Source organism: Phacochoerus africanus, chromosome 13 (assembly GCF_016906955.1).
Source record: "Phacochoerus africanus isolate WHEZ1 chromosome 13, ROS_Pafr_v1, whole genome shotgun sequence".
Taxonomy (NCBI): domain Eukaryota; kingdom Metazoa; phylum Chordata; class Mammalia; order Artiodactyla; family Suidae; genus Phacochoerus; species Phacochoerus africanus.
The window spans coordinates 8,646,292-8,672,793 of NC_062556.1; the positions used below are offsets into that span (position 1 = coordinate 8,646,292).

General features: G+C 41.7%; 1 protein-coding gene across 8 annotated transcripts in view; it reads left to right on the plus strand.

Moving 5' to 3' along the window:
- FRY (FRY microtubule binding protein) overlaps positions 1–26,502 on the plus strand; it is a 425,213-nt gene that overhangs the window by 308,781 nt on the left and 89,930 nt on the right. For all 8 annotated transcript variants that reach the window (XM_047755896.1, XM_047755892.1, XM_047755890.1 and 5 more), the window contains 10 exons: positions 1,331–1,417; positions 4,028–4,287; positions 4,597–4,786; positions 5,430–5,554; positions 7,959–8,016; positions 9,228–9,319; positions 10,197–10,369; positions 12,194–12,354; positions 14,468–14,578; positions 18,274–18,428. In XM_047755896.1, coding sequence (XP_047611852.1) covers positions 1,331–1,417; positions 4,028–4,287; positions 4,597–4,786; positions 5,430–5,554; positions 7,959–8,016; positions 9,228–9,319; positions 10,197–10,369; positions 12,194–12,354; positions 14,468–14,578; positions 18,274–18,428 — 1,412 coding nt within the window. The remainder of the gene's footprint in view (positions 1–1,330; positions 1,418–4,027; positions 4,288–4,596; positions 4,787–5,429; positions 5,555–7,958; positions 8,017–9,227; positions 9,320–10,196; positions 10,370–12,193; positions 12,355–14,467; positions 14,579–18,273; positions 18,429–26,502) is intronic.

The following is a 26,502-nucleotide window of genomic DNA, read 5'->3' on the forward strand; positions in this document are numbered from 1 at the left end:
AGAATCGGTGCTGTTATTATCTGCATTGCAAAGATTCTGAGACTGAACTTCAGGGAGGTTAAATGATTTACTCCAAATCAGCAGCAAAGATGTGGCAGAGCTAGAAATGAAAGCCAGATATATACGCCTTTAAAGCCCAGGTTAACTGCTATTCCAGCAGGCTGTGTTGAGAACATTGCTCATACGTTGCGTTCTTTGATCAGCTGCAACTTTTTTTTGTATGATTTTTTTTTACTGAGGTATAATTGACATGCACTGTTATTAGTTTCAGGAGTACAGCAGAGTGATTCCATGTCTGTGTATATTGTGAAATGTTCACCACAATAAGGAGCTAACATCCATCCCTGTACAAGGCGACAGGGTATTTTTTCTTGTGAAAAGAACTTTTAAGATCTACTCGGAGCAATTTTCAAATATACAATACAGTATAATTAACTCTAGTTGCCATGTCGTACATTACATTCCCATGAATTATTTACTTTATAACTGGCAGTTTATACATTTAGACTCCTTTTCCCATTTCATCACTTCCTCTCTGCCCACCTCTGGTGACCAACCGATCCATTCCCCGTATCCATGAGCTTGGTTGTCTTTTTTTTCAACCACAACTTTTTTGAAGCCGTTCTCATTCCTACATAAATGAGGACACTCTGAAGCTTTCCTGTAAAGCTTCTAAATAAATCATTGCATGTGTCTGAGCCTCTCTGTGACAAAGGATGGCAAATACACGTCATGCATATTCACACTCTTCATGTAGAAGAATGGCCTATAAGATATTCTCTCTTGTGCTTTTTCCAATTTGCTTCTTTTCCAAATAGCTGTGCATAACATAGATACCGCAGAGAGTGTATGGTCAGTATCCAGTGCAGTTTCTTTGGAACTGAAATTCAATCACAGTCAGCAATTTCTCAGTTATTTTCGCAGATCAGTGACATAAGGAAGGTGCATTTTCGTGGCCTGGCAAAGCATCTTCTTGTGGGTTTTCCATTTCTTCACGTTCACGACAGCATCATGAATAATGGGTGAGACTGAGATTTAGGTTCCAGGCTGACTGTGTTTATGTGCATGAGTTTGTGCAATTCAGGTACACGTCTTTTCAGTACCATGTGAAACTGGCGCTCTACTTATCATCCCTGAAGCCTTGTAAGACGAAACTGGGAATCACAGGGAGTGTCACCGACTACCTTTCACTGCCTCAGCCTCACTTTTCCGTGGGAAAGCCCTTATCACTACCTTGCAGGCAGTTCTGCTTCATGTGCTGAACAAAGGCGGTGGGGATGATGGAGGGACTCATTTTCCCACGCAGAGTAATCGCCTCCCTTCTGTGCAGGACGACGACAGGCCTATGATCGACGTCATGGATCAGCTGAGTTCTTCCATCCTCGACAGTTTTATTCACGTCGCCGTTTCAGATTCAGTAAGTACCCGTTTGCTCCTGCCTGCTGGTGGCTCTTAAGGGTAAGCTCTGGACTTGTCTGAAAAAGAGGCACAAGGAAAAATGAAGTGGGAGAATTCCAGGCTTTTATGTCAGGTTCATAAACTGACACAAAAAGACTTAGGAAACAAGACTAGCTTTTGAAATACTGGATTGGGAGACAGATAAATTTAAAGCAAAATCTGAAAAAAAAAAAAGAAGAATTATTCTAGTTCTGTAAAAAGTAAAAAATAACAAATAAAAATAAAATAAAATCTGAGTCTGAGAAAGATGGTTATGCAAATTGCAATTTCAGGAATTCTCAGGATTCTTTCAGAAAATTAATTTGCTTTATTTATTACACTTAACACTATATATAACCTGTATTTATGTGGTACTTTATATGGTGCTTGCACATTTATTATCTTTTTTGACCTTCATAGTTATTAAAACTCAAAACCATTAAGAAGCAGGGCTGTAGTCACACAGAGTGTGAGGGTCTGGACTTGACCTTGTCTGGACTCTGAAGCTAGTAGAGCATATATATTCTTTGTTTTAAAAGACCATGTTGGCATCTTTCAATTTCTGATCAAGTAGAAGGGAAATTGAAACTGATTTTAATTACCTGATTTTTAAGCAATGAACATAGCACATTAGTGGGACATGAATTAATTTTATCTAAATAGCTGAAGAGAGGCAGGGAGACCTGCAGAATTCTCAGAGCTGATGCCCCCTTGTATATCCTGGTCAAAAAGCTATAAATGAATGTGAATATATTTGACACATAGCTATAAATACATATAAAACCTGAAGGCATTTGGGAGCTTTTCATGATCTTTCTGAGACTAAACACATCCCTATGTTTAGCAGTCTTATTCCTGCTTACGATTGTAATATTAATGATAATTACGAAAACTGTTAGACACGCAGCACCGACCTTAGCAGTGGTATTGAAGGGTCCTACCTCTCCTTTTAGAAATTCATATTCTTCAGTCACAGAATGGGAGAGGCAGGTGTAATTGTTTCATATACATGTCTTGTTGCCCTGCAGATTCTGTTTCGTTCTTGAGATTTTGTTCTGTGTTTATCAGTCAAAACCTGGGGCCAGGTAACCAGGTCAGCAGTCCTGCACGTAGGAAGACGCACAGCAAGGGGAGAAGAGGCGCCTGGTGGGGCAGGGGAGGGAGGGCATGCAGCACTGGCTTCGTGCCCGGTTTTGACATCCCTTACCTCTTGGCATTCACTTAAAGATGTTGTGAGATCAGCATTATCATTTCCAAGTCATGAATTAAGCAGACAGACGCTCTGGGATGTTCAAAAGTTTTCCCAGGTCACCGGCTTCAGGCAGAGCCTGTGTTGGAGCTTTAGCTCTCTGGCTCTGAAGCTGTAGCTATTGCCTCTCCAGCCCACCAACCATTGAGACCCCTGGGGCGGCGCTCTTCCCACGGGGAATCAGAGGCCCAACAGATAAAAAGCATCCCCGTAAAGGCCTAGCACATGGAATGACAGTTTTCTCTCCTGGCACAACAGTTAGATTATTTGAAACCTGGTCTTCCCTAAACTATGATATTCCAGACCTAAAAGAGAATGAGATGCAATAAATTATGTGTTACCAAAATGTAAATGCATCTCTCTAAGTAAGATACAATAGGTGTTTCAAAAGGTTTTAGAATGCGTTATTTTGGTTTATATCACAGGACAAGAATAAGTAGTTATCTTCCCTCAAATATCATGTGACTATGACTAAGAATATATATATATATGTATAACTGAATTCACTTTCTGTACAGAAGAAGTTAATACGGCATTGTACATCAACCATACTTCAATGAAATTGTTTTTTAAAGTCATTAGTAAAATGCCCTTAATGAAAAGGAATTGCATTTAGCCATTTCCCTAGGCCCCAGGGAAGGTATTTCAGTCCAAGCAAATGTAAACAAGGTCACAGGCTTTAAAAAAATAATAATTACAGGGATAATAACACATTTCTGCATCTCAGAGATTAATAACTTTTCAGAATTTATTTTTCTTTTTACGGCTGCACCTGCGGTGCGTGGAAGTTCCCCGGCTGGGGGTCCAATCAGAGCTGCAGCTGCCAGCCTACAGCACAGCCACAGCCACACAGGATCCAAGCCACGTCTGCACCCCACGCCACAGCTCGCAGCAATGCCAGATCCTTAAGCCACTGAGCGAGGCCGGGGAGCAAACCCACATCCTCATGGAGACAATGCAACAAACAGGAACTCCCCTTTTCAGAATTTTAAATTGGCACATCCACGGTCAAGTCTCTGTTAACGAATGTCGTATATGTTTTCGACAAGTACGTAGTGGGCAGTTCGGGGGCGCTAGTGTGCAGGGCTCTGTGACATTGCACCTGCGTGGAGCATGGCCCATCCTTAAACTCTGCCCTTGGGATGACTTCCGTCTCACGGAGGAAACAGCCCTGACCACAGACCCGGGTCTGACACCGGAGGCGTGAGCGGGGTGTTTGCGATTCCCAGCCTGGCCCGTTGTGGAGGCCGTGGGAAGGCACCGTGGAGGAAGGACGGGGCTGGGCCGGCCGGGGACCTCGTGGTTCAGCCTCGACCCCTCGCCTGCTTCTCGCACCCGCAGGCCACCTTACCGCTGACCCACAGCGTGGACCTGCAGTGGCTGGTGGAGTGGAGCGCAGTGCTGGTCAACAGCCATTACGACGTGAAGAGCCCTTCCCACGTCTGGATTTTTGCGCAGTCTGTCAAAGACCCCTGGGTGCTCTGCCTCTTCAGCTTCCTGCGACAGGAGAACCTGCCCAAGCACTGCCCCACCGCCCTGAGCTATGCCTGGCCCTATGCCTTTACCCGGCTGCAGTCGGTGATGCCTCTGGTGGACCCAAAGTAAGGATGCCCACGCTTTCCTCCATGTCCTTGTTCTGCCTCTTGCCCCCTCGCATCTTCATTTCCCATGAGAGATCAGGAGAGCATGCTTCCCAGTTTCTGAAAGCTCTATGACAGAATTCTTAACATTGAGTAAGAACAGGTTAAAAGTTCTTATCTAGAAAAATCTCCCCCTTAATCATCAGTGTGATTATCTGAGAATAGAATCTCAGCCCCTTACTGGTTACAAAAAAAAAAAAAATCTTAAAGTAAGGGATACCTAAAATCCAGAATGTAGTTTCACTCTTGTTTGTCACTCCCTATTTCTAGTAGCCCAATTAATGCCAAGAAAACCAGCACTGCCGGCAGCGGAGATAACTACGTTACCTTGTGGAGAAATTACCTTATTCTTTGTTTCGGAGTTGCCAAGCCCAGTATCATGAGCCCGGGACACTTGCGAGCTTCCACTCCAGAAATAATGGCCACTACGCCCGATGGTACCGTGAGCTACGATAACAAGGTGACATGACATGCTTCAGAGGAATTATTCTGTAAGGTTTTTTTTTAGCTTGTTTGTCTAGAGTTCACAGTGTGAATTGCACTGTGCCTGCCATCTGGAGTATGTGGGATCAGAGTTTCATCCTACACATTTCTAAATTCCATTGAGCGTTTGTGTAAATAATTTATGATGCCTCCCTGACAAGTGGGGAACTGCAGATAAAAGGAAGTTAGGAAGTTTGCCTAAGACCAGAGAGTGACCTGTATTTATTAGCGCCCCGAGGTTTGGTTCATGGGTTCCGTTCTACATACTGCATTTCTCTCACTCCTCATCAAGTAGTCCCCTTTAAACTATGTCTGGATTAAATTCTCTTGGTAAAGATGGTTTTGTGGATTTAAATGGTATGTGTTTGAAAGAAGACTATTTTAATAAGAATGTTCTTTCAAATTTGTGTCCCAGATTTAAAAAAAAATGCATTCATTGTGCTGTATTAAAATGTACGTGTTTTGTTTTGCTTGTTTTTTTTTTTTTTTTTCCTGAAATGATGGCAGTGCCTTGGGATGTGGTTCAGTACTTAAAACTGTGATAATGGAATCATCGTTTGATTTAAGGAAGGATTCGTTGTCATGTTACCTCTTTTTCACTTTTAACCAACTTGTTTCAGGCCATAGGCACCCCATCGGTGGGAGTTCTCTTAAAGCAGTTGGTGCCTTTGATGAGACTAGAGGGCATTGAGATCACAGAGTCCTTAGTTTTAGGATTTGGAAGAACAAATTCCCTTGTTTTCAGGTACAGTAGTCTTAATGAGTTCTTCTAAATTCCTATGTACTGCTGCTGTGGTAGTTCCTGCTTCTAACTCAAGTTTGAGTTCGGGCATTGGCATGTGCCTAGAGAGTGCAGGCTTTGCACAGTCCCTTTGTGTCCTTGTGGGTTGATGTGCATGTGACAAGCATTCCTTGCAACTGCCTCGCCTTCCACTTTTCGTCATGGCAACTTTGATTTTACCTCTCAGATTTTCTCTCACTTACAAGCTTCCTTTTAGATAACTGTACATGCAAAGCATTCCATGTCGCTCCCATTAGCCAGCCTGTTCAGAGGCTGTAATGTCAAAATAATAAGTGTCTGCCATCAGCCACTTGTGCAGCAGACTCTCAAAGCATTGACAGGACACTTTCAAGGGTGTCCATTATGCATCACGCTTGCTGCTCTTTCTATAAGATGCTGTATCCGCCCCAAGAGAACCATCAGGTCTCACTTTCTGGATTCCTTACTCATTTCACACCTTTAAGCAAATAACCACGCCATCTGAGGCAGTGTCAAAGCCTTTTCAAAGAGACACCGTCAAATGTGAGTTCAGGCTGCCTCTGATGACTTTATCGAACACCGAAAGCCTAGGAGGACAAAGAAAATCTTAGTTTTCCATGTACACAGAAAAGGGAACACTCCCAGCATCTGTGAGAAAGCTTATCTGAAAAATAAAGATTAACGAGACATTTTAGAAGAAACTGAAAAAAGATATGTTCCCGTATCGAGTCAGATGTTATCCTTTTAAAAAAAGTGCTTGTGGATCCTGACTCTTTGAGTGCCAGTTAACCAGTGTTTTACTACTTACTGGTTAATTAGTTAAGACAAAGCGTCAGATAGAAACACTGCAAGAAGATAATAAAAACAATTCCTGAAATTACCTAGTGCTTTTTCCCAGGGAACCTAAGGCTCTTTTGCATGTCTTACCCTCTAAGTATTACCAGGAGGAGGTAAGATTACGCATCTGACTGGCCATGTGGATGGGGGAAACGTCAGCTATGACATTGTTACCGTAAATAAAAGAATGTCTCTAATTTAAAACCATCGGTATGATTTTAGAATCGTATCGATTGAGAGGGTGACTACGCATTTGATCAAGGGTTGCTCCTAGAGGAAAGACCATTCCTGGTCTTTCCATTTCTTTGATGAAGAAACTCTAGCATCTGCGTTGGAGACATCCGGTTTGTCACACAGGCTTCCTGTCTCTCAGCACAGCATGCTGTACAGAGGCTGTCTTCCGGTCTTTGGGTTTCCCTGGAGAGTGATGTCTAATAGCACAAAGAAATATTCTACCAAGAGATGCAGGGTTTTCAGATATGGAGCAAACTCTAGATAAAATACCTCGCGACAGGCTAGACAACGCAGTTCAGAAGTTTGCCTTGACAATGCAGTTCAGAAGTTCATTCCTAAAGAAGAGAACTAATTAGATTAGTAAATAGAAAGCCGAGAATTAGAGATAATGGGGACAGGTGACGTATGTTCATGTAGCATGAGATATATGTATATATCAATATGATGTTTATTTTTACTACACAAGAGAAAAGGTTTTGTTGAGAACCTCACTGGTAAGAGTACTTGCCAGGAGCCCCAGTGTGGTTCAGTGGTAACGGACCCGACTAGTATCCATGAGAATGCAGGTTCGATCCCTGGCCCTGCTCAGTGGGTTAAGGATCTGGCATTGCCCTGAGCTGTCGTGTAGGCCACGAACATGGCTTGGATCTGGCATTGCTGTGGCTGTGGTATAGGCCAGCAGCTGCAGCTCCGATTCACCCCGTAGCCTGGGAACTTCCATATGCTGAGAGAGTAGCCCTAAAAGTAAAATAAAATAATAAAGTACTTGCCGTATTTGCATTTATCATAAGAGCTCACATAAGGAAATTTATCTCTGAAATTCCAAAAAGACTTCATTTGCAAATCAACTATAAGTTATTCTCTTGAGCACAGATGCCAAAGGTAAAGCCATAGTCATTGCACCTATTTCTTTTGCTCTCATTAGACTGAAAATCTCTTCTGTTTGGGGAGTCAGTTTTATTGATCCACAGCCTGTGGTAAAGTGCTTTGCATTCAGGAAGCACTAACAACATATTGTTGGTGTAATGCTTTGGGTAGGATTTTTTGCCATAGAGGTCTCCAAAACATTAAATCAAGTCAACAAGTAGGTATTGAGCCCAACATAAATACACAGCCCTGGGGTCAAGACTGATAACACCAAGTACAGGCCCACGTCTATTTCCAGTTCACCACGCGACTGGGAAATGGAAAGACCAGGAGAGATCTGGATGTCAGAAGCAAAGTTAAAAAAGCAGATTCTTTAAGATCGAATGGCTATCTTTTGTGACGAATTGGGTGTCAAGACTAAATTTCTAATGCCGACCTTTTTCATTCATAGAGAATTGGTAGAAGAACTTCATCCATTAATGAAAGAGGCTCTGGAACGAAGACCAGAGGTAAGATTTCGAGCTTAAGTCATGCCTGGGCTTATTTGAGCAGTAGCATGAATTAAAATCACCCCCAGTGGTTCCCCTTAAAGAATACACATGTATCAACATGTTTTTTTGATGAATCTTACTATGTTAACTTCTCCTATTTTCATTATTTTTTTGGTGTGTGAGTATTTAGTATAATATGATTCCAGTTTTAAAAGATGTTAAGTCCAAAACTTAAGAAAGAAAAGCAACCTAAATAGTCGTATGTATGCTCAGATGTTACATTGTTCGGAAAGGGTTTTGAGTTAAGATTGAATTTTGGTTTGGGGTTAGGATGCTTGTATTTCACAAGGAGTTGAATGGCTGGGAATATTATTTGTTTCATCTGTTTTGGGAAGCATTTTCCTCAACATTATCTTCCCTGAGCGAACTTGGAAAGGATACATTTATACTGTAGCAAGATAAAAAAGTAAAACAGAATAAGACTAAAAAAGAAGCTTCGCACAGAGTAGATAAGGTACAAGGCGTAGGAGACGTTGGGCGGAGGGAGTGACAGCAGTGTTATCCCCGTGACCAGAATTGGTGGCACTGTTAGCGGCCACTGTTTTTCCACTTGTTCTTGTTTGAGCTTTTCAGCAGCTGCTGGGAGCCTCTGGGAAGCAAGGCTTGTGGGTTCTCAACATGCACAACTTAACAGATATTGATGATCTGTTTCTGCTATAGCCCATAAGAGCAAGCGTGTTCCCTAAGGACTAGGAAGAAGGAAAAATACTTTTTCTCTTTTACTTTTAGAAAATTGAAAATGAATAGATGGCACCTTTCTTCAATACTGTTTCCTAAAGCAAAGTTAACACTCTTGTGCCTGTGTCTATCCGTGGTAGTACCTCTTTCTCTCTTTTTTTAATGATTTTTATTTTTTCTATTATACTTGGTTTATAGTGCTCTGCCAATTTTCTGCTATAGCGAAGTGACCCAGTCTCACACACACACATACACACACACATATATTCTTTTTCTCACATTATCCTCCACCATGCTCCATCTTAAGTGACTAGATGCAGTTCCCAGTGCTATGCAGCAGGATCTCATGGTTTATCCACTCCACATGCAATCATTTGCATCCACGAACCCCAGACTCCCAGTCCAACCCCCTCCCTCCCCCACCTTGGCAACCACGAGTCTGTTCTCCAAGTCCATGAGTTTCTTTTCTGGTATTACCTCTCTCTACACAGAACAAAAAGCGCCGAGAACGGAGAGATTTGTTAAGGCTCCAGCTACTTCGAATTTTTGAACTTCTGGCTGATGCTGGTGTCATAAGCGACAGGTAGGGTGGAAATTATACTGAGCTGATCTCTCCTCAGCAAACTAATCTGTTCGTGTCTCTCTTTTTTTTCTTGTGGTCTTTCTTTTGCTAAAAAGTATATTACCTTGAACTTTTAACGTAGAAAAGTCCAAAAAAGCTTGGGTCTTTTTCATATTCTATGTACACTGCATCTAAGTCAAGAACAAATTTAGTGTGCAGGGAAGTTCCCGTGTGGCACAGAGGGTTAAGGATCCAGCATTGCTGCAGCTGTGGCGCGGGCTGCAACTGCCACATGGGTTTGATCCCTGGCTCAGGAATTCCACGTAGGGTGTGGCCAAGAAATTTTTTTTTTTTAAATGTGCACTTAAAGTATTTTTGAAGTTCTCACCGTGGCACAGTGGGTTAAAGATCCAGCTTTGCTACAACTAGGGTATGTGTCACTGCTGGGGTGGGGGTTCAGTCCCTGGCTGGGGAACTTCCATATGCTGCAGGTACAGCCAAAAAAAAAAAAATGTAGTATGCAAGTTTTGACAGTGAATCATACTTTCTTTTTTGTTTGTTTTTTATTATTGTTGTTTTGTTTTTATTTTTATGGCCACAGCTTCCATATGTGGAAGTTCCTGGGCTTGGGGTTGAATCAGAACTGCAGCTGCCGGCCCACACCACAGCCACAGCAATACTGTTTCCAGGTGACCTGTGCCACACCATGTGGCGACGCTGGACCCTTAACCCACTGAGCAAGGCCAGAGATCAAACCCACATCCTCATAGAGACAAGGCCAGGTTCTTAACCCACTGAGCCACAGCGGTGCAATAAGGAAAACCTTATTTTCCGTGCAGCATGTAGCACTTTGACATGAAGACTGATCATCTAAAAGTTTAACTTCCTTTTATTCTAGCACCAATGGAGCCCTAGAACGGGATACTTTAGCCCTTGGAGCTTTGTTCTTGGAATACGTGGACTTGACCCGCATGCTTCTAGAGGCTGAAAATGATAAAGAAGTGGAAATTCTTAAAGATATCCGGGCACATTTCAGTGCCATGGTTGCCAACCTGATTCAGCGCGTTCCAGGTACAGGGATGCATCGCTGGAAATTACCTCTCATGCTTGAAATACCAGTTGTGCTCCTCCTTACTCTGCTTTCGTCTTTACAGCTGGTGGCCTGTCTGCAGGTCTGGGATGGGATCCTTTATTTGTTTGGAAATAACCTGGAAATACACTTGAGAGCAGATGGGGGGTGTGCAGCACAGAGTTGGAAGGGGAACAATAGGAATTAAATTTGGCTTCGTGCTCATCATTATTCTTTGTTTTGGTTCCCATCTGAAAAATGAACCTGCGTCAGCAATGAGATCCTGCTGTGTAGCACTAGGGAGCTATGTCTAGTCACTTAGGATGGAGCATGGTAATGTGAGAAAAAAGAATGTATGCATGTATGTGTGACTGGGTCACCTTGCTGTACAGTAGAAAATTGACAGAACACTGGAAACCAGCTATAAAGGAAAAAATAAAAATCATTGTTAAGAAAAAAATTTAAGCATTTTAAGCAAGTGAAAAACGAACCTGTGTGATGTCCATAGGACCTAAGTAAGTCAGAGGGAATGTTCACAGGGGCTTCATTTTCTCATTCTCACTGTGCTAATCTGTAAACATATAATCTCAGAAATGGAGTTCCCAATGTGGCTCAGCAGTAATGAACCTGACTGGTATCCATGAGGAAGTGGGTTCGATCCCTGGTCTCGCTCAGTAGATTAGGGATCCAGCATTGCCTGGAGCTGTGGTGTAGGTCACAGATGCAGCTCAGATCCCACATTGCTGGGGCTGTGGTGTAGGCCAGCAGCTGCAGCTCTGATTGGACCCCTAGCCTCAGAACTTCTATACACTGAGGGCGCAGGCCTTAAAAAAAAAAAAAAAAAAAAAAAAAAAACTTCGGAAATATTCCTGCTACTGATCCTATCCAGTCAACACATTATATGGAATTCTATAGAGCTTAAGAAATTATATTACTGAGGATTTTTCTTTTCATAGAGCAAATGGGTCTGAAACATTTTCACCTAATAGAAGCATAGCGAATAAAAACAGCTGGTCAGTTTGGTGTAAAAACTTATTACTGTAATTAATATGTTTGGACATAATTACAAAAAGCTGCAACTCGGCTGTTTCTGCTTTTTCATTATTTTGATGTTGTAAAGCCTTCTTACCAATCCTCCTCACCTTGGATGACCCTAAATTAAGATTTAACTTCTTAAATTAAAGATGTTTACAATAGACTGTATACTGTATTTCACGGTTCTTCCTAAAGATGCAGCAGCAATCAAGAGAACATTTTTACATGTAAGCAGCAGCTAAATGGGAAGTGTTGCAGTTTTTCTAGACATTGGTTTTAAAACAGTATGTGTGAGTCCATTTTCTGTCTCTGTTTGCTGCTCTGAGACAAGGTGCTGTTGACTGAAAGATGAGAAGAGGAAAGAAAATTAGGCTGGAGGAGTTCCCGTCGTGGTGCAGCGGAAACAAATCTGACTAGGAACCATGAAGTTGGGGGTTCGATCCCTGGCCTTGCTCAGCGGGTCAAGGATCCGGTGTTGCCATGAGCTGTAGTGTAGGTCGCAGACATGGCTCAGATCTGGGGTTGCTGTGGCTGTGGCGTAGGCTGGTGGCTACAGCTCCGATTCGACCCCTAGACTGGGAACCTCCATATGCTGCAGGTGCAGCCCTAAAAAAAGTCAAAAAAAAAAAAGAAAAGAAAATTAGACTTGACTTTTTAAGTATGTTTCATTACCTAACAAAACCTTGAGTTAGAAAATGAAATTAATCCTTTCCCCTCAACCTAAGCAACATAAACTGTATTCATGGTATTTTTCAGTCCAGTAGACCCTTAGCTCTGTGTTTTCTCTCTAGTTCACCACCGGAGATTTCTCTTCCCCCAGCAAAGCCTGAGGCACCATCTTTTCATCTTATTTAGCCAGTGGGCAGGGCCCTTCAGCATCATGTTCACTCCTCTGGATCGCTATAGTGACAGAAATCATCAGATTACAAGATACCAGTATTGTGCATTAAAGGTAGGTCACTTGGCCTCAGTGATTTGTCAGATTGATGATCTCTTTTCTTAAACAACCATGCCTGAAATAAGGTTAAAATAAATAATGCGATATGACATGAGAAAATGTTAAGTGCACATGCCGAAAAATCCAATAAACATACACATATATCAATACACAAACACCCTTTTAATTTCAAAATATCCACACATAAATAGCTGTGTATAAACATAAATATTCTAGCTGTGCTCACAATTTCAAAATGCAAAACTTTTCTTTTTTTTTTTTTTTTTGTCTTTTTGCTATTTCTTTGGGCTGCTCCTGCGGCATATGGAGGTTCCCAGGCTAGGGGTCGAATCGGAGCTGTAGCCACCGGCCTACGCCAGAGCCACAGCGACGCGGGATCCGAGCCCCGTCTGCAACCTACACCACAGCTCACGGCAACGCTGGATCGTTAACCCACTGAGCAAGGGCAGGGACCGAACCCGCAACCCCATGGTTCCTAGTCGGATTCGTTAACCACTGCGCCACGACGGGAACTCCCAAAATGCAAAACTTTTCTAAGACCCCACTTTTATCTAATGTTTCTGCTATATGAAAACCACAGTTTTCACTTATTTACCCTTTAAGTAGCTGCCTTGCTGATTAACTCGCAATCTAATACATATGCATTAGCTCAAGTTCAAACCCTGCCAAGAGTCACATTCCCTTTTTAGTCTCTTCCTGTCCTAAAAGACTCCCAGAAATAAATTGCTATACAACTAAGATGTTCACATTTTTAGAAGCATGATTCCTTACAGTTTAATTTCCTTTAGAAAATTGAGTTCCCTGGTGGCTCGGCAGGTTAAGGATCTGGCATTGTCACTGCTGTGGTTCAGTTCACTGCTATAGCATCCATGACCCAAAAATTTCTGCATGCTGTGGGCATGCCCCCCCACCAGAAAAAGAGAGGGAGAGAAAATGAACCAGATAGCGTCTTTTTTATATATACCAGAAGTTACGGTCAGGTTGACTTTGGCCTCAGTGGAGGTCATTTAAGCCAAGTCCCCCATAGTTGTTTGGACCTCCTAACTACAGAGTGAATTAAGACCTTCCATTCTCTTACCTTCCTTTGCATCCTCCCCTCTCACAGGAACTAAGGTTTATAGTGTTCATTGTCTATAATCTTTAAGTATCAATTATTTATTTCCGTGTTTTTCATACTTTGCCAATTTAGTACATTTGTCAAGTTTGTGGGTTCAGTACTTGAGTCAAATATTTGTCATCAAAGCACAATTTTAAAAGCTATATTTGTGTTTTTTTTTTTTTTTTTTAGGGCATGTGGAGGTTCCCAGGCTAGGGGTCGAATCAGAGCTACAGCTGCCCGCCTATATCACAGCCGCAGCAACACCAGATCCAAGCCGCATCTGCGACCTATACCACAGCTCACAGCAATGTCGGATCCTTAACCCTCTGAGCGAGGCCAGGGATCAAACCCACATCCTCATGGATACTAGTCAGGTTCGTTAACCACTAAGCCACAACGGGAACTCCTCTATATTTATCTTATGAACAGAATTCATTCCCTTGAAATCACTGAAGGAAGGTTTATTTTAAATGCTGTGAAACAGTCATTTTGTTTTGAGTATCTTAGCCTTTTATCATAAAGATTTATTATAACATTGCATGTCCATGAAATTCAGCTTATGAGTTTTAACTCTTACAAAAAGAGACAAAATTTGGAATCTGACATGTTTTATTGTCTCTATTGATGAATACTTTATTAGTTGATTAGAATGTGTTAGTTTCTGGCATGTGGCAAAGTGCTTGTTACACATATATATCTGTGTGTATATATATATATTCTCTTTCATATTCTTTTCCATTATGGTTTATTATAAGATACTGAATCAAGTTCCCTGTGCTAGAACAGTAGGATCTTGTTGTTTATTTTATATATAGTAGTGAGTGTCTGCTAATCCTAAACTCCTCATTTATCCCTCCCCCCTACTAAGTAATACTTTAAAACTATATGGAAATAGCTGCTTTAAAAGATTCTCATCATTTATAAATCTGGCAGTGTGTTGTTTTTAAAGAAAGTTGTATACCATCCCTCCAGGATTCATTCTCAGGCTATGTTCTGTCTTGTCCCCAGGCGATGTCAGCAGTATTGTGCTGTGGCCCAGTGTTTGACAACGTGGGCCTTTCTCCAGATGGCTACCTGTATAAGTGGCTTGACAACATTCTGGCTTGTCAAGATTTGCGAGTAAGTACTAGCCCAAAATGCATTGGTTTTCAATGTCTTGGGTGTTCTGCCTCGGTTGGGTTCCTGACGTGTCTCAGCGTTGTTCACGATGTCTCTTCACACATCGGCCACAGAAATGTCGTTTCGGGCGTTGTTCACATCACACTAGGATGCAGGACAAAAAACACGGTAACCTTTACCAAAGCTGAGCATAAACTAGGCCATAAAGCAAGTCTCCACAAAGTTCAAATGACCGAAATAACACAGACTGCGTTCTCTAATCCTAATGGCATTAAGCTAGAAACAGATAATAAAAAAGAAATGAATATAAACGACCATTTAAGCCAGAAGTTGAATTTGTTGAAAGACTAATAAAATCAATCAATCCATGGTGAGTCTGATCAAGAGAATAAGGCCTATGTCACCAGCCTCAGAAATGTAAAAGGGACATCACTACAGATGCTACAGATACTAAAAATAAGAGAACATGGGAACATCTCTGTGCCAATAAACTTGAAAATTTAGATAAAATAGACAAATTCCTAGAAAAGCACAACCCAAAAAGAAAAGTAAATCTCAATAGTCATATACATAAAAAGAAATCAGTCTATAATTGAAAGTCTTCCCACAAAGAAAATTTTAGGACTAGATGGCTTTGTAGTTTAATTTAATATTTAAGGAACAAATTGAGTTGATTTAATACAAATCCTCAAAGAGAAAACAGCTCAAGAGGAAATACATCTCAACATATTCTGTGAGGCCCACATTACCTTCATACTAAAAGCTGACAAGGATTTTACGAGAAAGGTAATTCAAAGGCAATTTCATTCATATACATACAGACAGACACTTTAACAAAATATTAGAAAGTTGAATTCAGTGACGTTAAAAAAGCTGATTCATCATGATCAAGTCGAGATTATTTAAGAACTACAAAATTGGTTTAATATTCAAATGTCCTTCAGTTCATTTTTATATTATAATATGATAGAGTCTAATAAGGCAATATCATCAATCATTTCAATAGATACAGAAAAAGCATTTAATAAAATTCTACATTCGTTCATGTGAGAAGCTCCTAACAAAACTAAGAATAAAAAAGAACTTCCTTAGTTTGACAAAGGGTGTCCAAAAAAAAAAACAAAAACAAAAACCTGTAGTAAATGTCACACTAAGTAATGAGTATTTAAAGTGTTCTCTGAGATTTGGAGTTCCCGTCATGGCTCAGTGGTTAAGGAATCTGACTAGGAACCATGAGGTTGCAGGTTCGATTCCTGGCCTCGCTCAGTGGGTTAAGGATCTGGTGTTGCCATGAGCTGTGGTGCAGGTCGCAGACGTGGCTCAGATCCTATGTTACTGTGGCTGTGGCGTAGGCCGGCGGCTACGACTCCGATTAGACCCCTGGCCTGGGAGCCTCCATATGCTGCAGGTGCAGTCTTAGAGAAAACAAAAAGACCAAAAGAAAATAATAAAGTGTTCTCTGAGATTAGAATGAACGAGGGAGCCTGGCTTCCCACCTCTAACTGCATTATACAAAGATACGGCGTTGTATTAGAAAAGAAAAAATAAGATAGCAGGAATAAAAAAGAGAAAATACACTGTAGATCTGAATGTGAAAGCTACACAACCAAAGTCTCTAGAAAATAAGATAGGAGGATATTTTAATCCTTGGAGTTAGGGAAAGATTTCTTAAACAGGAGGCACAAATTGCTAACCAGAAAGAAAGACTAATAACTTCTCTTCACCAGGAGACACCGTGAAGAGTGGAAACAGGCTAGCCATAGAATGAAAGAAGATGTTTGTACCATAAACCAACAGAGTCTTTATCTAGAATATATAAAGGACTCTTGCAAACAAAGACGTCAAAGACAGTCATGGAAAAATGAGGAAGAGATTTTAAACAAGCAGTTTACACGAGAGGTTATCCAGTATGTGCAACATAAGCCATGTACACATGTGTTCAAAGCAGTGTTATGAAGTCAAAAGCTGGAAACTACCCAGCTGTTCATCAGTAGTGGACTTAATAAATTTTGGAGCAATCAGCAATTAGAACACTATATAACAATGCAAATGAATGAGTGTAGATGACCTTTTCACATAAGCTGAGTGAAAGAAAACAAACACAAAATTAGATACTACCTGATTCTATTTATACAGAGTGCCAGGCAGCGCGGGCTGGCCCGTGGGGGTAGAAGTCAGGGTCGTGGTTACGTTTGAGGAAGAGCAAGAGGCTAGTGATGAAGAGAATTCACAGAGCAGGCTTCAGTGGCGCTGGTCATCTGGTCTTTTACTTCGTGGTGTTCACACTTGTGTGTTTAGTTAACTCATCATTTACTTGTGAATTATAGACCATCTACATTTTATAAAGGCTCTGGAGCGCAGTAAAAACTTGCGGATTTTCTATGCCACAGCCACAGCAGTGCTGAAATCTGGGACACATCTGCAACCTACACCGTGGCTGGCGGCAACACCGGATCCTTAACCCTCTGAGAGGGGCCAGGGATCAAACCCACATCCTCATGGATACAAGTTCGGTTCTTAACCTGTGGAGCCACAACAGGAACTCCCAAGTCAACTAACTTTTTAACGAAATGTGATTTTTAAATCTTCTGCAATAGTATCACCAGCTTGTACCTGCTGCGTCGTCTTTAAGCCTGTGGGAAACTAGGTTGATGATGTTTGACCATCCAGGGAGACTATAGTTCATACCCTGTAGTGTAAAAGCAAACAAGCCATAATATTTCCTTCTCTACCTGGTTGCTACTGGCAAGAAAGCTTACAACTTCAGGAAGAAGCAGGAAAATACTGCTTTCTGAGGGGAATATAGACAGCCCCCAGCCCCCAGGCTAGTCCTGGACAAATGTGACCATCCAGTATTTGACAGTAATTTCAAGCATCTTCAGTTAAGGATCCTATTAATTCTACCGAGTGTGATGATCTTTTCATATGAAAGTTTGATTAAAAAGAGCTTATTGATACTGTATTTCTTTTTCTTTTCTTTTTTGTCTTTTTTTTTTTTCGTCTTTTTGCCTTTTCTAGGGCCGCTTCCTCGGCATATGGAGGTTCCCAGGCTAGGGATCAAATTGGAGCTGTAGCCGCTGGCCTACACCAGAGCCACAGCAACGTGGGATCTGAGCCTCGTCTGCGACCTACACTACAGCTCACGGCAATGCTGGATCCTTAACCCACTGAGCAAGGCCAGGGACGGAACCCGAGACCTCATGGTTCCTAGTCAGATTCGTTAACCACTGCGCCACGACGGGAACTCCAATACCGTATTTCTTTTTAAAAGATTGCTGACTAAGCTGTACAAAGTATATTTAGTCATCAAGCCTCATAAATGTATTCCCTCTGATTTTCTTCCTTAAAAGAGTCTGCGTGCATAAAGGTTATCCTTTTATATTTTTAATTTTTTAAGGAAATATATGTATTTTGCAAAAATATTTTAAATGTGAAAAACGTTTGTCAGCTTTTCAGGGTTAAAAATCGAGAATGGATGCTATATGACAGATTTCGAGTCACATTTAATTTTGGCATTTCAGTTTTCAGTTGCAACATCGCAATCTCTTAAGAATTCCTGGAATATAAATTAATCAAGATGAAGGTCCAGTCTTCATTTTCGTTTTATCCGATTTATATTCACTAGGCTTGATTTTGTCTTTCCTCAGGATGAAACTTCATTAAACGTGAGTAATTGCTTTTCTTCATGTATTCAGGTGCATCAACTTGGCTGTGAAGTTGTTGTCTTGCTCTTGGAACTAAACCCTGACCAAATAAATCTTTTCAATTGGGCAATTGACCGATGCTACACCGGTTCCTACCAACTCGCATCTGGCTGCTTCAAAGCCATAGCAACTGTGTGTGGAAGCAGGTGAGTGGAAGGTACAGGTCACTGACAAATGCAGTTGCTCTTCATTGGAGGTCCCATGTGGCTCAGCGGTAATGGACCGTATCCGTGAGGATGCATGTTCAATCCCTGGCCTCGCTCAATGGTTTAAGGTTCCGGTGTTGTCACAAGTTGCAGCTTAGGTTGAGGATGCAGCTTGAATCTGGCCTTGCTGTGGCTGTGGCATTCCGCTCCAATTCGACCCCCAGGCTGGGAACTTCCATACGCCTTGGGTGTGGCACTTAAAAAAAAGACCAAAAAAATATTGCTCCTCATCATACGAATAATTGAGAGCTGCTGATTTTTGCAGGTACCTGAGCAGAATAAATTCCAAGGAAATACAAAATGGCCTGTATTTCCCCAGCAGATAGGTTATGCCCTATAATGTGTTGATTTGTTCATTCTACCAAGAGAATGGTTTGTGACTGCAGCACCCTTCTTTTATTTATTTATTTTGCTTTTTAGGGCCACACCCTCGGCATATGGAGGTTCCCAAGCTGGGGGTCAAATTGGAGCTGTGGCCACTGGCCTACATCACAGCTACAACAACGTGGGGTCTGAGCCACATCTGCGACCTACACCACAGTTCATGGCAATGTCAGATCCTAACCCACTGAGGGAGGCCAGGGATCGAACCCACATCCTCACGGATACTAGTCAGGTTCATTACCGCTGGGCCACAGCAGGAACTCCTTATAGCACTCTTCTTTTAAATTGCCAGGAAAAGTATAATGAAGTATTAGAGCCGGATTTGAAAATGATAAAGATACATTAAGGGAATTTCTAGAAATGTTTGGGACAGATGTGAACTCTAAGCCCTTCAACCCTTTTGAGACCAAATTAAACTCAGGAAGCCATCTAAAAATGTTCAGTCCCTCTCATCTAAAACATGAGAAAAGAAAAGAAAATGTGTCTCCCAGGATTCCATAGATTATGTTTTAAAACCACTGCTCAAGTTACAGGAATTAGTTAACTCAGTAGAGTCATTCTGCTCTATAATTGATTGAGTGAAATAATTTCGTACCTGAGATGAAAGGGTTAATGAAGCCTCCCCAGAATTGAACAAGTTCTTTCTAAGAAAGAGCTTATTATATATTAGAACTTGAGAGAAGGCAGCTCAAGTTTGTTTTTGAAAGGACTCGTATAGACTGTTAATTGTCCCTTCTCATTAAATATTGCATTTTACATAGCTGTCTTGAGCTACCTGATGAAGGGAGTAAAAGTAAATTAGTTTTAAATTGTACCCTGCTATGGTTCTAAGTTAATAAGAACAGAATTTTAGAAGATACCTACTTTCAATAAGCCTCAAATGAACATGCTAAAGAGGCAAATTTCTCTTCAGTATTTTACTTTCTTTTATAAAGATAGTAGATAACATTTGATGTCTAAAGCTTTGTTTTCAATAATCTTAGTAGTAAAATTTTTATTACAGATGTATGTCCTTTAATTTCCTTAAAAGTTGTAGCAGATGAAACATAATCTCAACATCTGATTTTCCATCGGTTTATTTCTTGATGTTAGCATTGCTAGATAATGTTTATGCCCACAGGATATTACCGCAATCACATTATTTTGTAATATCTCTTTCTCTGGAGTGTTGTTTTATTTCAGGTATTTCAACATTCTAAAAATAGTTGTCTGTTCTTTGATTTTAGAAAACATATTTAGAATCTATAAGTTGGACCAAAGATTCCTCTGACAAAAATAAGAATGATAAAAGTTTCCTCCCTTCACTGCCCTTCTCCCAGTGAACTTGGTTTGAACTATCCTGGTCGAATTTATTTTCATGGCACAGCTGTCTCATGAAATATCACTCTGCATTCCTCTGAGTAAATCTAGGTATTTTTTTAGGAAGCACAAATAAATGCTTTATGAATTTAGCAATATAGTCTCAAGTCCAGTAATACCTCAGGCACAAAAACATTAGGTTATAAAGCCCTCTGTGTTTAGGGTAGATTATTTAAAATAGCATCTTAAACTCTTTTGGTTTCTTAAAGAAATATTGCATATCAACTTGCCTCCACAGCCCTATCCTTTTTTTTTTTTTTTTGGTCTTTTTAGGGCTGCATGTGGAGGTTCCCAGGCCAGGAACTGTAGTCGCCCGCCTGCATCACAGTCCCAGCAACACAGAGTGACCCACACCACAGCTCATGGCAATGCTGGATCCTTAACCCACTGAGCGAGGCCAGGGATGGAGCCCGCATCCTTATGGATGCTAGTTGGTTTCCTTACCACTGAGCCAAAATGGGAGCTCCCTAATTGTGCCATTTGTAACTTGATTTTTTTTTTTTTTGTCTTCTTAGGGCTGCACCCACGACATAAGGAGGTTCCCAGGCTAGGGGTCTAATCAGAGCTGTAGCCACCGGCCTACGCCAGATCCGAGCTGTGTCTGTGACCTACACCACAGCTCACGGCAACACCGGATCCCCAACCCACTGAGCGAAGCCAGGGATCGAACCCAGATCTTCATGGATGCTAGTCAGGTTCATTAACTGCTAAGCCAGGACGGGAACTCCACAACGCCCATCTATTCTGAGGAAGGTTAGAAGGCCAGGCGGTGCCAAGGCTGCAGCCTCTCTGCCCAGACAGTAGCCACAGCTTGTCATATCTCACCACAGGGCGTGTTCAGAATTTAAAGTTTCGGCTGCAGCCTGCATTTGCTCTCTTTTCCCATAAATCCTCAGGCTGTGTAGCTAAGCCTCAGCTTTGTATGAGCAATCTTTGCACTTAGGTTTTTAGTACTTTTTTCAAAAGCAGTTCTGGCATTTTAGACTTCGTTATCTGCAAGTTTGCTTCTAAAAACCACTTAAATAACTTATGAAGTCATCTCTTCCTGAAAAGTCATCCATAAACTACAACATATTCTAAATGTCTCATACGAGTTATCTGTGCAGAAACTCCAACAAGACAGACTCTAAAGTGCAGAATCCTGCCTGTCAAGTAAATAATTACCTCTTCCTTTTCAAATGGGAAGTCGTATGCTGGATTGATTGATGTAGGAATGACAGCTCATACACAGACTCATTTATTCTAATTTAAAATTCCTAAAAGATTTAACATTTTTAAAAATGTTCTTGTGGAGTAAAATTGTCTACCTTTAGTCTTAAAACTAAAGCAATCATAGCTGGTATATCAATCCCTATATTCAACAGGTATGATAATGGGAGAAAATGGTTCTCTGCCTTGTTCCTTTTGCTCTCCTGTATTTCTACAAATGCCTGTGTGTGTGTGTGTGTGTGTGTGTGTGTGTGTGTGTTGTGAACTTGCAGGCCTCCAGTCAAAACCACAACTGTAACTGTAACTACAGTCTAACTCTGGTGACCTTGAGAGAATTGGACTTCAGAGTGGACTGTGAAAAGGACCAGAAGTGGGAATAAAAGTAGCAAGTGATGGTGGAACTGACAATATTAATTTGGAAGCATTTTCCATAATATATGTTTCATACTTTATTCGTATTTTATTAAATGCAGCTCAGTACTATAATGTTTAGTGCTGATTCAGGCAGCATTCGTTCAAATACCTCTTTGGCATCTGTGTGTGTTCTTATGAATTAATTTTACCCTCAATTCCAAACTATATCAATATGGAACAGATAAAGAAATGGAGAAAGAGATTAAATGGCTTTCCAAGGCGATAAATCAAGGCTAATAGTGGGCTTTATATTCAAAGTATAGGAATTCCCGTTAAGGCTGGGTGGAAAAGAACCCGAATAGTATCCATGAGGATACGAGTTCAATCCCTGGCCTCGCCCAGTGGGTTAAGGATCTGATGTTGTCATGAGCTGTGGTGTAGGTCGCAGACACAGCTTGGATCCCATGTTGCTGTGGCTGTGGTGTAGGGCCGGCAGCTGGAGCTGCAATTTGACCCCTAGCCTGGGAACTTCCATATGCCACAGGTGCAGCCATAAAAAGCAAAAAATAGAAAATAATTTTAAAATGAAAATGAAGGTATAGTCCATTTCCAATAGCATAACTCAACAATTCTCTCCACATTTAATTAAATACTTTAAAATTCCACTGTTGTTGCTCTTACTCCCCAACATCCCACTAAAATATATTTAACAGATGTTTTAGAATTATATGTAAGATCACAGTTTTAGTGTTTAAAGAATTCAACAGAATGTTATGTTTATTTTTGAAAGTGGTTTTAGTCGTCGTTGTTTGTATGTCTTTCTTGCCTTAACTGTCCATAAATCTTTCATAATTTAAATCAGGCACACCAACCTGGAATTCTTAAAGGTAAATGCCCCACATTTCTTAGGGGAGCAGCATCCATCTATCGCCAAGGAAGAAGAGGGGAGCTTATGGTTCTGCTGACATCCAGCCTCATTTGGTTGTGTCAGCTGGAGAATTTCAGCACAGGGTTTGGGAGTTTGGGCTCTTGAAACGCACTGTCTTGAGTTTGAATTCTTGCTCTGCCCTCATTAAGCTGTGTGCTCTTGAACAAGTTACTGCAAATGCCTACTTGTTTGTGCATTGGTAGCGTTTGTGGGGTCAGGGTGAGGATTAAATAAAACCCATCTCTTGACCTAAGGTCTCGCAGCAGCTATTGGAGAAAAAGAGCTATGATGTAATTCCCTCTATCAAATAATAAAATTCCATTTCCCTTCAGGATACCTCAGAATTATCCTGAGCTTCACCATTGAGTTCTAGATAAGGCAGAGCTAGTGCGTATTTCCCAAATTCTTGAAAATCTTCTCTCTTTCAGATGGGAAAAAAACTTTTATTTCCCGTTTACATTCTGAATCCTATCTATTTACCAGTTTATTTTTATACCATATGATCACAGCTATCTTTATTTCTTTTACCCTTCTACTAGCTATGTTGAAAATTAAATACTGAAAAATGTACGACTCGGTTTCTAAGCCTATTTTAAACATCTAAGTACAGATGTTTTCTTTATGCGCTTGCACTCATTTGAGATCTAATTTTTTCTTTCTCTGGGTTTCTTTCATTTTGTATATCTGCATTATTTCTTTCAATGTTCTTCCCCATATATTCTGCAGCTCAGTCTTAAGCGGATAATTGCATTCCCTAATGACAAGGTCAAGTACATCGCCCTGCTTAAGTAGCAGGCTTTGTCGACCCCAGTCATGCTTTTAAACCCCCCAATGATCCTGTGGTAGCTACCTGTGTTTCCTTATATAACAATATATATGTTTTAAATCCCAGTGTCAGAGATGGCATCGTAGGTAAGACACCTCTGCCACGATGGGGCTCAGAAAAGAGTTCCTTCTGTTTGCTCAATCAGGAAAGTTTGTTTCCAGGTCCTGTAGTTTGTAGGGATTCCACGTTAGACTGGCCATGAAACAATCTATTGTGGGCTGTCCAGGAGGCTGATAGCACTGGGGATACGTGTTGAAGTCTCTGGAATCAGACATATTCAGGATGGAGTCTAGGTGCCGCTACTTCTCCCTGACTTTGGGCAAGTATGTAATTTCTCTAAGCCTCACAGGCTTGTTGTGAAGATCAAATAACAAATCTGGGTGAAGAACTTGGCACAGCAGCGAGCACAGCATGATGGTGGTGTTACCCCTTCTTCGTCATCATCCCGAGCACGATTATTTGGGGTGCTTTTGCCAATCCCCGCCTAACACATCAACCTCATGCTTTTTTGCTCATTTGAAACTAAAAGTAGAGAGTTCCTGTTGTGGCTCAGTAGTAATGAACCCAACTAGTATCCATGAGGATGCGGGTTCGGTCCCTGACCCAGCTCAGTTGGTTAAAGGATCAGGTGTTGCCGTGAGCTGTGGTGTAGGTCCCAGATGTGGATCAGATCTGGTGTTGGCTGTAGGCTGTGGTGTAGGCCGGCAGCTGTAGCTCCGATTGGACCCCTAGCCTGGGAACTTCCACATGCCATGGGTGCAGCCCTCAAAAGCAAGAAAATTAAAAATAAAAAGGTAATCCTTTTGGAAAGCAAATTGGTAAAGCCGTTTCGGAGGGCAGTGTAGCCGTATCTACCAAAATTTGAAATGTGGCCTTTGAACCTGCATGACCTCTTCTGGAAATCTGCTCTGAAGAAATAATTGCAGCTTTGGTGTTCCCGGTGTTGCAATAGCGAACAAATGAAAATTACCTTTAAATGTCTGTCAGTGTGTGTCAAAGGTTGGCTTCCCCAGGAAAGCAAGACTCTCAGCGGGAGATCTGAGCTCAGGAAATTTATCAGGGAATGCCCTGGGCACAGGACTGGGCAGAAGAAAGAGACGTCGCCCCACCCCCACCCCACAGGAGCGTTGCTGGGGAGTGTCGTGACCTTGGCCTAGGCAGTTCCCAGAGAGGGGAGGGATGCAGCCAGACATAAACCTCGGGGGATGCAGTGGGAGGGAGGGTCGAGTGTCTCAGTGCTGAGGGGCGTCTAGGTAACCCACCTCGGGGCTCACGAGAAGCGTAGTTGTTTATGGTCTGTGTCTCGAACTATGGAATATGTCCAGCTTTTGGGAAGACTGAAGTGAGCCTCATTGTTTAGTGAAAAAGCAAATCTCCAAACAGCGCACGTAGGTCGTATAATCACACTTAGGTTTAAAATTCTGTGTAATGGGAGAGGTGTTATTTTGATGCACACACACACACACACACACACACACACAGAGAGAGAGAGAGAGAGAGAAGAGGGTGATGGCCTCTAACAGTTGGGGAAGAGAAAGGAGCTCAGGCACCTCCCCATTTTGTTCTGTACCCCTCCCTACAGCCCCAGCCTGCCAGCTCTGGAGTGAAGCGTCTTCGGGGTGGGATCCTCCAGTCCTGTGTGTTGCTTGAATTTGTATTCATTCTACCACACAAAATTAAATGTGATTATAGCAAAAATAAAAAGTGAACACAGTCCCGCTTTGTGTTTAACCAATCCTCACTTACAATCTCTCACTACACTTACTGTACAAAGCACAGATATTCGTAGTAGGCATATGGCTTTCCAGAAGGGGGCTTGTTCTAAAACAGACCTCCCCAGATAATGCAAGGAATGTAAGGAAGCCACCGGAAAGCAATGCATGTTTTTCAGAAGCGATGTCTGCTTTCTGAAGCTTGTCTCAAAATAAGTTATCAGTCCTTCGCCTTCTGCTTGCGGACCATTCACTAATTGTGTATCTCACCAGGAGTTTTCTTAGTGTCATGTCTTTCCCACTATCGACATAGGAAATACAGTAAAAAAAAAAAAAGAAGTCCTCTTTAAATAGCAAGAAAAAATATAGATTTGAAAACTACGGATTTAACCTCCATATGCCTTTTCATCTTAACTGCGAATTCCCGCATACCTCATCTCTGTTCCTGCTCCTTCCTGGCTCCCATTCCCCGCATACACTCAGCTACCAAATGCTGCTGATTGTCTCTCCTTCGTGATTCTCAGATCCATCCCCTCCTTTCGGTCCATACCACCCCTGCCCTAGCTCAAGCCCTTATCTGTTCCCCTTTGGATTATTGTAACAGCTTTCAGCATTGACCCCTGTCTACCCCATCCTCCACGTAGCAGCGTGATTCTTCTAAAACTGTCCTTGCCTCATGCCCCTTCTGCAAATCTTGGAGGAGCTTCATAATTTTTAGGATGAGGTCCATAGGCTGCTCGTCCTCTGAACTCACCAACCACTCTAGCCCCGTCTCCTTCTGCTCCTAATTTCTTGCATTCAGTCTATTACATAGAGGGTATTTCTTTATAGAGAATGTATCTTACATTTTCAGTATTCTCCTCTCAAAATGCTATTCTCTCTGCCCAGAACGCTCCCCATGCTACCCCTTCCGTGACATTGCTAAAATTACCATGCCCCTTCGCTCTTCAAGGCTTGGGTCACTGGATTCCTTCTTTGCAAAGCCTTCTCCAACCCCAAGTCTGTTGTAGGCATCCCCTGTCGGGATTCTGTATCGTGCTGTGGATAATCCCACCACAGCTCACCATAACTAAACCATACAGTTTGTCTCCCTAACTAAACTGTAAGCCTGCCTTAGGGGAGGGCACCTGCCTTCCTAACTTAGTATCACCAGGTCTTTGCCATTGTAGCTGATGTAAGTTTGGTGCTTAGTAAATTTAGACATGTTGAATGTGAATATTAAGTCAGTGAGCTGTTGAGAAA